Genomic DNA, 12,736 nt, shown 5'->3' on the forward strand with positions numbered 1-12,736 from the left:
GAGTATATTTGTACCTCAGGGAATTGTATTAACTTGTGAAAAGAATAGGGAGGCTTAAATTCAGATTAGCCTGGACTATAACCCTCCGTTCAGTCCAGCAGAGCTCTGAGTGATGTAAAGAGAATTATATTAGCTAGTGTTAGCAGAATGACAGCTATTGTGAATCTTGATGTGCATGGCCGCCATGCCGATTGCTGCCTCACTGTACATGGCCCCGGCCTCCTGGATAATAGGAGACTATTTTTAGAATAGCGGAGGGGTGAGAGAAATGGCTGAGAAGAATAGGGATGAAGCAGAGAGGGAGAAAAGGAGGTGAGAGAGAAAAGGGAGATCGCATTGACATTCGTGCAACACTGAAATAGCAGAGGGAAGACAGGAAAATGTTATGGGCAACCAAGCAACTAATAAGCTTGAACCTCAGCACTCTGCATAATGCGACAGCTCATTACCGCCCAATTAGGCATTACAATGCCTTGCTTACTGAGGTTTATTGATGCAAATCAACCAGGAAAAGATACCCTGGTGCCAAAAAAACAGGAGGTGAAATTGGATGAGAATTTGTCGAAAGTACAGGCTCTGTGGCAGTTCAATCAATTTACAAAGTCTCTGTGGGGGAGGTTATCCAAATTAGTATGTGATTCTGACAATATGGAGCTGATCTTTTTTTCCTCCTCTTGTTATCAAGCAACTGAGGTTTCCTCTGATAATATTATGATGACCCCTTTTTACGCAAAAAGCCACACGCTCTGTTTCCAGTGATGTCAATAATTACACCATCTGTCTGATACTCATTTACGTGACATGCAACACCCTCCTTTACCTCTCCCTTCATCCTCACTGCTGATCACACGCATGATCATTCAGACGCAGAATGACTCACATCACAGTTACAAATCATCCTAATCCTTCACATGCATTCAGCCCATCCTGTCATGAAGAGGCATAATGTTCCCTCCTGCAGACCTGCAGACAGCCACCAGGACACTTTAATTTCTTTATTTTCTTTTGGACTTCTAATTCCCCCCCTCCCATATGCTGCCTACATGGATTATCACATGCTACTAAACTCAGTCTGGATCAGGCCTGAGGTAATTACTTTAAATACATAATACTGTGTGTGTGCGTGCATGTGTGCATGTGTGTGTGTGTGTGTGTGTGTGTGTGTGTGTGTGCTGCTGACAGACCATGGCCCACTGCATTGATGTTTAAGTGAGAGGTTGTCTCAGCAATTGCAGTCCTGCTGTGCACTACTTTGCAAGCTGAGGTCAACATTACTGCTTAGACGATGAATATACACAAGAAGGCTGCTTAGATCTCTCTCCATAACGTATTCACCAGCTAAGAACTACATCTGGTGAAGCATTATTTGGATATTTTGATACAATTTTGAGCGTTTGATAGAGAATCTAAAGAGGAAGCATTAAATTATCAATTTGAAGAAAAGAAATTTGTTTTTAAAATGCAATAACTTTGGAGGGAAAAACTATAACTTCATGGTTAATGACTGGTAGTATTTCTCTGTTATTCATTTGCACCAAATAGGATGTGTTTTTTATATATTTAGAAATGTGTAAGCACAGTTTATTTTGAATAATTTTAATGATGTCAGTTGTGTTATTATTATGATACCTGAACTAAATGTCCTAAATGTCCAGTTTAGAGAAGTCGCCCGAGTAAGAAGCGTCAGTCGGGTTTTAAATTTTTAAAATAATGATGAAATGTAACATCAGGGTTCCCACACATTTTCATAGCCAAAATTTTCAACCTTTTCCATGACTTTGCAACTACTACTTGAGCAGCATTTTTCAAAAACATCAATATAAACTTCAGAACTTTCAATGATTTTGACTAATTCCATGATTTTTCCAGGGCCAGAAAATGTGATTGTGAAATACCATGACTTTTCCAGGTATTCCATGAGCATAGAAACCTTGCAATATGCTAAATGTGACTATTATCAAATTAAATAACAGGTTAAAAAAAGATATGACACCATTGACCTTGTCCCAGGTCCAGGGCAGGTCAGTCATTAACTTTTGAGATTTTTGGAAAGTTTGAGTTTTGTTTGATTTTATATTGTTGTAGTGTTCACTGACAGGCCATCATACCAGTTTTGACAGACATGAGTCTGAATTTAGTTTTACAGCTGGAAAAGCTTGTGAAGTTGACATAAAAACTAGTAAAACACTGTGTTTTCCAATAATGATGCATTGACTGTAATCTGATCTATAGCGCAGAGTTATGCATGAAAAATTCGAAAGGGTTTGAAAAAGTATAATTTAAATTTTAATCATCTCACTCTACAACTATCTGTTCATTTATGCACTTCATCTGACTGTATTTAGAATTTTGACCATTAAATCATGTAACAGCTCTGTGTTCAAACTCACATAAAGCTCATACAATATGTATTTTTCAATATCTACTGTATAAGTTGCTTTAATATTGCCAGTAATTATAGCCACATCCAACAACGAGGTGTTTGTAATAGCTCCTGTTCAAATTAAGAAATTGTGCATCAGGTTTGGTTTGTTCATGTCGCTTCCTGATGATATGTGGCCTCAACACCAATTGCAGCTGTTTGCATTTAAATAATTGAACAGACAATTACTGTAGTCATATATCTGGAACTGCAATACAATTGTTTAAAATCATAGGTCAAATTGCTTTCACAAGAGCTTGCTGTGGAGGGATCTGCGTTTCTTTGCTACATAATTTTAAGAGGAGGGAGACAAAGCAGAGAAAAGACTAGTCTCCATTTTGTTTCATTCCCAAGGACACAGAGGAAGGAAGACACTTGCACAGAATTTCTCCTCAAATATGCCCAATGCAATGAGAGATAGTGCTAATCAGTCACACACACACACGCAGACATGCACACACTGCTCATAGACAGTAATAAACACAGACATTCAATATACACACAGAATAAAAGAGCACACACATACACACCCTCAGCCTGGGTCGAGCTAATATTCACGCGTGTCAGGTGGAACGGTCCATTCGGGGTGAGAACAGAGGGGTGCTCACAGGTCCAGTGTGGTTGGTTTTAATGGACTAGTGGTGTAGTCCGATAAAGGGCAGCCATCTATCTGCACCCACCCAGTCAACTCTGACACTGTTTCCAAGGAAACGCCACCCGCGGGAGCCAGAAAGGGAGGGTGGGACCTTGAGGGAGCATATTCTCCTGTGCTGTCAGAGTGCCAGGAGGAAGGAGAACAGGGATGGAGTGATAGAAGGGTGGAGGAGTGGGGGGTAGAGGGGAAGGAGAGATAGAGACAGGGGGGATGGGGGATACAGAGGAGGGGTGCACCAGCCGCCTCACAGGGGTTAACTTTAATCAGACATGACACACACACACCCCAGGAAAAAAGAGTGACAAATGCAACTAGAATCACACACTCACATAGATACACTTTCAGAGGGAGAGGCAGAGTGTCACACACATACCGTATGCACAAATGACAACAGACACACTGTGTGCATGTGTGTGTGTTCGTGCATGCAGGCGTCATTTTCCTGCAGACGGGCATTGCGAGACCCTTTGCAAAATGTGCAGCAAATACAAAAAAATGACATGTCATATTTCATTTTCAGATCATTTTCTTTCGCTTCTCTCCCGATTGTGGAAGAGACAGAAAAGCCAGTGATGCAAACGGCTCAGATAGAGATGCCTTTCCATCGCCAGGCCCACTGCATCATCATCCAAGAGACCAGATCACACTGTCACCTCCAATAATGTCACACATTAACAACTTCATCATTCATCATATGGGTTGTGTCGCAAATTTGTTTAGTTTGATTCATTCATATGCAGTATACTACCTCGACAAAATCATAGCTATCATGTTTGTGTCTGTATATATATGTGTGTGTGTGTGTGTGTGTTTAGTGTGTTTATATGTGTCTTCAGTCATATTCATTATCTAGTTAAATCAATCTTGATTTAAATAATAATTTTGTAAATGTTTTAAAGGTCCAGTGTGTAGGATTTAGGGGTATGTATTGGCAGACAGGCAATACAATATGGTAAGTATGTTTTCTTTAGTGTATAAATTACCTGAAAATAAAAATTGCAGTGTTTAGAATGAGTTTAGAATAAGCCGTTACATCCAAAAACAGAGCAGATCGCCATGCTGCACCGCCATGTTTTTACAGAACATACCAAACACTGGCTTTAGATAGATTTGTGTTTTTGCATCAGCTACTTTAATTAGTTTTCTTCAAAAAGCCAATCAATGTTGATGGAAACACTTATTTTTTAATGTGAAACTGCTTTATTCAGTGTTTTTAACAGTTTAAATCACGGGGTCTGTTCTCTGTGGATAATTCGGCTCGTGGTAAAAATCCCCTTAACAATGAAACTACGGAAGTGGGGAGTCCACAAACTTTGTGTGTGTGTCCTCTGTCTTACAATTCTGTGGCCCCTCTCTAAATTCAGACTTTTTTGTGGGCTTGTTAACACGGCACAGGTGGAACTCATCGTGAGTTATATTTTCCCTCAGTGAGAGTTTAAGGAGTTTGAGTCATGGTGTGGATAACTCAACAGAGCTGAACAGGTTCATGGATGAGAGGAGCAGCTGCTACAGGGACAAGTGAGGGCAAACCTTTAGACTCTATGTCTCACTTTCACTGCGCCTGACATTCAGTTGCTCTGTCTTTGCCAACAGTACGCTCTGCACTCCAACAGTTTGGTGTAATGAATAACTGCACAGCATATACATTCCAACAGCGCTCCTTATGAACGTTCCAGCCCAAAAATTATATGAAATCAATATGTGGCAGCAGATGTATTAACTCAAATAAATTAATGTGTAGGGAAACCCTGATCTTTTTCTAAAGTTGCATATAACATGTTTAAATATTTTTTTAGCATAAGGTATAGCATAAGGAAACTCAAGTACTGTTTAACTATATTGTATAGTCAGCTTATTGTAAACTGAATTAAACCACTGAAAAGAGATATGCTGGATGATGCTGTAACCACATTCAGTTAAACTAAATTTCTTTTGTGGTGGTGGACAGTATGAACTTTGTTGCTTCTCACTATTTGAGTAAATTTAGAGCATCAACAATCAGTTGACAGCATTAGGACAGAGATGGATGAAGTTAAATTTGGTGGGAAGTAATGACTAATGGGAACAATGCGTTCTTTCTGTTTACCCTCTCCCAACCAAATGCTATGGTATATATCACAGCCATATCACAAACACACCATTCTACAGTCATTATCATCATTATTACAAATCCACACTGCATAAAAAACAGTCTACACAGCACTAAACTACCCTGAACTACACCGGCCCACAGACGCTAGCAACAATTAGAAGGTGTAATCTCTGCACATCTATCTGCCAGGAGGCCCGGGCACAAACGCTGAGCAGAGGGAGAGAGAGAGAGAGAGAGAGAGAGAGAGAGAGAGAGAGAGAGAGAGAGGGGAGAAAATAACCATTATTATTAGCAGGCAGGGCTGTCTGCATTGGAGGCTTGATCACCTTCTTTACACACACAAGCTCAGAGTTTCTGGTCTTTGTACAATCAAATGACACACACACACCCCTCCTATTTTGCCTTGTAATTCTGACTCAATACGGACAGTTAGGAGGACCACTGCTTTTGTTGTGCAGTCTGTCGCCATACTGTAATTGGGAAGTTGTAAAACCGTAGGATTTCTCATCCATCTCTGTCCTAATGCTGTCATCCTCCTGCCTGGCTGCTGATTACAGTCTGTGTAATGTCTGGCTGTGCAACACTGACTTAATGTTATTTTGCTTGAGCAGAGCCATTGCAGCGACCCAGATGTCCATATACTATAATCTAATCTAACATGGTTCTGGCTCTGGATTGGCTAATCCAACACTGCTCTTCCTAATCTGATGTCTAATAGGCGACATCTGGACAAGACGACATAAAAAAACACTGCCCGGAGACAATCTGATTGACTTGTTTGGGAACGATTATCTTGTCTGTACAGTAACTTTGTTTCTGTAAGCATGAGTTTATCTGCATGTTTACCACTAAATGTTATCGTGTCTTTGGGACAAAGCTTACAGGAATTGATGGTGATGGTCTGGCATTTGATTAAATGATTTCACTAACACTCAATAATGCCATTTTTATGGTTTTAACATGCCAACTGAACATGTTACTTCCTTTAGTTTGAAATTTTGTAAGTAAATAATGAAATTGTAAATTTTTAAATAGTTAATAAATAGTTAAAACACACTCCTCATGTGCACCTCTTCTTTCAGACAGCATGTGTCTCTCTGCATTCACACCTCTGCCTAAAAAGAAATGAATAAATATGCAGTCTATTTCTGCTGGTGTCAACACATTCTGTGGAGTGTGTAATGGATCAAATCATCAATAATCAATTGAATGTGTCACCTAGCAGAAGCAGCTTCCCTCATTTCGACCACTCTTTCTTTCTTCTGTCCACTCCTGAGGTGTGATGCGACCCCTGAGTGGATGCTCTCCGTCTTTTTCAAGCTGCAGGAGACCTTCTCAAAAAGCATAGCAACAGACCTGTCTTCCCTGTAAAAATAGGATTGGCTTCTGTGAAGCCGACTCGACGCCACAGATACAACACACACTTCACTTCATTGATTATGCGCCCAAGCCCCTCAGAGCCCAGCTTTACAAGTGATGTCTTCCCCTCTTCGCCTTGCTCGCTCTCCTCATAGCTCCCATTTTCACCCTCTTGCGCAGATTTGGAGCCATTTACCTCACAACGGCATAAATATTTTAGCCCTCATGGATGTGGAGACTTCCCCTTTTTTTGTACATTTCTATTGTTTCCCCTGGATAATGAAATGTTAATGTTATTTGGAAGCATGAGAGACATGCTGTAAACACAGGCCAAAGACAATCATGGCAGCTACATTTCAAAAATCAAGAAAAGTAAGGCTATCTGCCTGAGTGGATCCTCTCACAAAAACATCAAGACTTCGGCTTTGATTTCCACGCACTCTTCCACTTTGACCTAATCGTAACAGTACATGCTGAAGGGACAACCTCACTTATAGTTACCAGCTGAGCACATTTTCAAGTAACAGTGTTTGCCAGAGAGGCTGGAAATACTGGAGATTTTTAATTGTCAAAAAATCCCATGAAAACCCAAAAAACTGACAATGAGTTGATCCCACTAAGTATTGTCTGTGTAGCCAAAGCGTGATTCATTCACTGCTTAAAAACTATTTTAATCACGTTCCTTTTTTACACTGAACATGATCACAGTAGTGTATTTTGTGTTGATCCCTCGTATAGAGCCCTATCAACAAAAAGGACTGGGCTGTTTTTGTAGCCCCTAAACCTGTGCAAATGAGAGAAAAAAATAGCGTGCAATCCAAAAAGCATGCACAAAAGGTGAAACACATGCAAACTGCACTGCCAAGCAGACAGCATCTTCAGTGCACCTGTCAAATTTGCATGTATGTAAAGTAGGGAATATTCAAAAATTTGGCGCAAATTTTCCCTCCTTCCTTTGCAAATACCATCTAATTCACAAAGACCAGTGCTAATTGCCACAGGCAGTTACAACTATTTAACGCCACTGAGACCCGTGTATTAAATAGGTGCAATTTCTTTCTCTTCAAAGCTTGTAAGCTTTGAATGATATTGAATTGATATTGAGTGATATTGTGGGTAAAATCTATAGTCAGAGGGGGAAATCAGGTGGGTTGTGAGCATATATCAGATTTTGAAATGAAACAATTCTGATGAGCTCAGGAATCATCCAGAAGGGCTGCCTTTTTACAAACAATTTCATCGTATAAACCTGGGATATGTGTGTAACAGCCAAAACTGTGTGGATGTGAAGCAGAATACAGAACATTAATTACCATCAAATCCTGGCCGATCCTCTTAATGAAGAAACCGCAGCACTGTACATAAAAACGCACAACCTATATCTTATTTTGAAGACACGTGTATGTGTGAGACGCTGAAGCCAGCTGCAAAACTGTTGCAAAACTTTTGCAGTAATTCTGTGCTTTCTGCAGTTTTCATTATGAACCAATCTGTATTCTCAATATGGAGAAAAGCCTGAAACACTGTAAAGCTTACTAAATTAAATCCAAAAGGAGGGAAAACTGTGCTCAGCTGCCAAACTTTGTGGGCGTGTTAGCACCAGTATAATTAGTGCAAATTCTTTTGTGCAAATTCTTTTGTGCAAATTCTTTTGGTGGATAGAGTGCTAAAACAAGCAGATTGCTTCTGCTAATTCTGCGCAAACAATGATGCTATTAGTGGGTGCAATCCATTCTTTGTGGATCTGGCCCATAGTGTCGCGCTGCTGTAAATTCTCACCTGTGTAATAAATGTGTATTATTCCACAGCTCAAAATAGTCCCCAGCAAAAGAACAATTTCCTTCTGTTCGACTAACACTTGCTGAATCTACAGTGCCAGCCGTTTTATAAAATTGATTAGCCTTTTTGACTATATAATATATGATATAATATGACTATATATTCATGGCTTGTTTTAAAGGTTTTTGAGATTTGAATTTTCTGCAGGAATTAACCTAGCAACAACCTGCGGGGCTGACACATGAAGCCAACATGAAAAGGCTTAAAATCGACTTCTTTGAACGGCCACTTGGGGCTTGCTCCAAAAGCGAGTCAATCTCCATAGACCCCCATGCTAAATGCCAAAATTTTCAATAGAAATAAATATGTTTACAGTCTGGTACAAAAAAACAAAAACAAAAACAAAAAAAAACCAAAACAGTTTTATTCGCTCTAGGGGGTGATTTTTACATAACTCACCCATTTACATTTTATTAAGGCTCATTATTTTTAAGGATGTGGCCACGTTGTGTAACAGGCTGCCTTTGGATAGCGCCAGTTTCTTGCCCAATTATGGTCACTTCTGGCTCCAAAAAAATCCAAGATGGCAAGTGCCAAAATTTTGAACTGGAGGCCTTAAAATGGTACTCTGAAAACCAATGGGTGATGTCACAGTAGCTACGTCCATTATTTTTGCAGTTTAAAAAATTAACAGGTGTGGAGCAACACACAAAGTCAGCTAAAGGATACTGAGAGAAAAATTACTGCAATGGCAGCTTTGTCAATTTTGGGAACAGTAAAAAAGAAAAATAAATCACAACTTTTACAAATTCTTTTTTAAAAATCTAAGCCTCTGTGTTCTTCGGGACTCTTTCAATTTGCATTAAAGCCTTACAATTATAATTTTACATTTTCGGACTAAATATTCTTTACCTCCCATAACTGCTATGGTGCATATTCATTGTTATAATGAGCTGTTATATACTGATACTGTTATACTGCTACGTATATCAAATGTATTTTCACAAACAATGCCAATGAACAATAATAACAATAATAATAATAATAATAATAATAATAATAATAATAATGATAATAATAATAATAATAATAATAATAATAATAATAATAATAATAATAACTTGTTTTAGTGACACTTGTCACTGTTTTATTACATTCTTTGCACTTATGGACACGAGAGCTCTGTGTCATATACAATATGGGGTCCACACACACCGTAGCATGCTGGTATTTCATGCTAGCTTTCAGCAGCTGTCTATTACCATCCAATAACACATCGAGAGAGGTATAAAACACAGGCAGTGGGACAGAGCAGGCTCAGCAAACAAACACACTGAGAGGTGGGGAGAGAAAGGACAGATGTATTGAAAGCTGTTGAGTGATGTGATTTTTCTTCATTGCTGTGCATAGTGTTGACTGAGAGGGAGGGAAAGAATGATATGCAGCAGAGAGAGAGGGGGGGAGAGAGGTGATGTGTGCTTCGGTAAGAATAAAATCCTTTCATATGGGTGTTAAAAAAACAAGGCCAGACTATACTGTACAGTACTTATGGAAATATGACACACAATGCATGGCCATTAGAATACCTATGGTATATTTCTCAGTAAGGCTTTTCTATGACATTCAATTCACCGTCTGATTCAAAATTTGTTGGTAAAACGCGTCGAAAAAGCAAATCAAGCGTGATCTCTGATTTCAGCTCAAATGCTCAAGTTATTTTTGGACAAACCCAAATTCTGCAAACAGTATGTTCTCATTAATGGTTTCTCACCACATCTATTTGGGCATGATTTTAAAGAACTCAGATTATGGGTTATCCTGGATTATGCAAAGGACCCAGTGCACAAACACTTATCAGTTTCATTTCTTTGTCCTCCCAATGATATTCATGCCAAATCCCACAGCGCCGTATCTTTGCTCACAGCTGGCAAGTGTAACTAAAGGATTATGCAAGCAGCTTCTACAAGCAAATAGATTTCTCCCTACTTCAGAGGAAACTGCTAGTTATGCAGCGCCTATCTGTCCGCCAGGCATGCACAAAAACATGTCTCCCATTTTCATTTTTTTTACTTGTTTTAACAGAGCATTTCAGAGGGAGATGGAGAGGAAAGGGGAGAAACAGGAGAGTAAACAAAACAAGCGCAGCGTTTGCTGTGGTCTACGTGTGGGCACGTGTGGGTGTATCACCAGGTGATTGCAGAGTCCTCACCTCTGCATTTATGTGTTGCATGTTTTACTGGAATATGGCAGTTAAAACAAGAGCCAAATTTAATCGGAACTGGATTTGCATTTAGACAAGGCACTGTCACCACCTAAACAACCAATCAGGATGCAAGGATGCCACTGGACAAGCTCTGATCATCCACCAAGTATTCAGCCTTAGCTTACAACTGATACATGTGAGTTGAAGCTCCGATTACTTCCCGTATGCAAATATTTCTGAAGGTCTCTTTCCCGTATGACTTCCAGATCAAGCCTTGCCTATGATGGTGATTTCTGATTCTCTGCGTGGCCTCCCCACTGTCCCTGAGGGAGATGTGTATTAATTAGCATTGATCTGGAGCAAGAAAACACAGAGCGGATTGGGACAGGTCCAAGGCTATCACGGATACAGGAGCTTACTTGAAATACAGCACAGAATACATTTACATTTTACATTTTAGGCAGCTAACCGACAGACAGATCTGGAGAAGAAGAAGACGAAGACGAAGACATACCTTATTAATCTCTAAGGGGAAATTCTGTTTTTTTGTACTTTGTTGTTATTTACATGTTATATACACAGACTCAAAAATACACACACAGGCACAAACAGGACCTTTACACTTGCATTAAATGATATCAGAGTGAGGGGACTGCCCATGGTCAGATGCCCCAAGCAGCTGTGGATAGGCAGTGGTGAAAGAAGTATTAAATTCCTTTACTTAAGTAAAAGTAATAATACTAATACTAAATAATTTAAATGTTACTCAAGGAGAGTAAGCAAGTATAATCACAAAAATTTAATTAATGTATTAAAAGTAAAAGTGCCCAATGCAGAAAAACAAAGGAGAAAAAGAGAAACAACCTAAATGTTTATCAACATAGTTGCCAAATCATTTTCTGTCAATCGGCTAATTGATTAATCAATTAATTATTTCAGCTTTACTTGTATAAACTGTAGATTGGGTAGATAAGTTTATAACAAAACATCATACTTTAAAAAATATTCTATAGATTTTTAAATTAAAAAATCTTAACCTGTAAAACAACCACTAAAGTTATCAGATAAATGTGGCAAAGTAAAAAGTACAATATTGTAGTAAAATGTAGTAAATGTGCATGGTGAAAAGAAAATACTCAAGTAAAGTACAAGTACCTAACTTGAGTAAATGTACTTAATAACATTCAACTACTGGGGCGAAATGGCGCTTCTGCAGCTACCAGTCTGCACAGGGACTTGAACCGGTAACCCTCTACTTCAAAGTCCCTGTGGACTGAGCTATAGCTGCCCATGAGTGCAAGAGTGGAACAATTTCCAGGTGAAAATATTCATACAGGTTTTGTGCAGTCATACATAAACACTTTATTTTAACTTTGCAAAATATTCCAAATATGCCAGTGTCTTTTTGATATCAACAAGTATATTTTGAGTTGTAAACATCAAACTTTGAGTATCAACTTTTTCGGTCTTCCTCAGATGCTCCTCAGTCCTTTGTTTCTAATAAACTGCACATTACTCAGGGTCATAGTGCTGATCTAGGCTCCCTCACCTGGATCCTTTTGACCATTTTTCTTCTGTAATGACCTGAAAGCCATAATGTAAATGTTTCTAGATCAGCAGTCCTAATCGCAGACCCAAGATGCAGTCCATCTCTTCTTGCTGAGCAGGCAAGGCCTCTTTGAGCCATTATGCTCCAAACAGCTGTGAATGCCTTGTTATGCGCACAGCAGTGTATCACTGGCGTCAAAGAGAGAGCAAGTAATATCTAATTCAGATGAAAAAAAGGGCCACCTGACATCTTTGTATGTGCGGCAAACTCAATTTAGGATTATTTTGACCTCCTTCTCCTCTCTCTTTCCTGTCTGTGTCTAAGCCACAAGGCCTCATTTGAAAATCTCGTCCTCCACACACATTTTGTGCTTACCATCAAATCCCTGCAGAAGCTGTGACACTGCATTTTCATTGATTATCTTAAACTTTGGCAATACACTTTTTTTATAACTGAAATGGAGTTTTGCTGTATTATTATCCTTGATCTGATATGCTCTGTGACTACTGAAATGATTGTTTTATACATCTTGAACCGAAAATTGTTGAACTCTTCCTCATTATACTGTTCAATTGCTCATTTAGGCTTGCTGTTGATGTGCATGGCACTATGTGAGAGCCAGGCTGTTTCATGTGATTCAGCAGATCTTGTGCTGTGATAATCAGCCCGGGAAACAG

The 12,736-nt window shown here is 39.2% G+C and overlaps 2 protein-coding genes across 7 annotated transcripts in view; both read right to left on the minus strand.

The window, feature by feature from the left end:
* The window catches only part of LOC148189335 (uncharacterized), a 38,936-nt gene extending 27,134 nt beyond the window's left edge, over positions 1 to 11,802 (minus strand). The window contains exon 1 of the mRNA XM_088078258.1: positions 11,731 to 11,802. Within this exon, the coding sequence (XP_087934384.1) occupies positions 11,731 to 11,802 (72 nt within the window). The remainder of the gene's footprint in view (positions 1 to 11,730) is intronic.
* The window catches only part of dscamb (Down syndrome cell adhesion molecule b), a 156,430-nt gene that overhangs the window by 92,939 nt on the left and 50,755 nt on the right, over positions 1 to 12,736 (minus strand). The gene's annotated exons all lie outside the window — the stretch shown is intronic.

Source organism: Plectropomus leopardus, chromosome 6 (genome assembly GCF_026936395.1).
Source record: "Plectropomus leopardus strain MGB_pleo_1.0 chromosome 6, ASM2693639v1, whole genome shotgun sequence".
In the NCBI taxonomy this organism is placed as follows: domain Eukaryota; kingdom Metazoa; phylum Chordata; class Actinopteri; order Perciformes; family Serranidae; genus Plectropomus; species Plectropomus leopardus.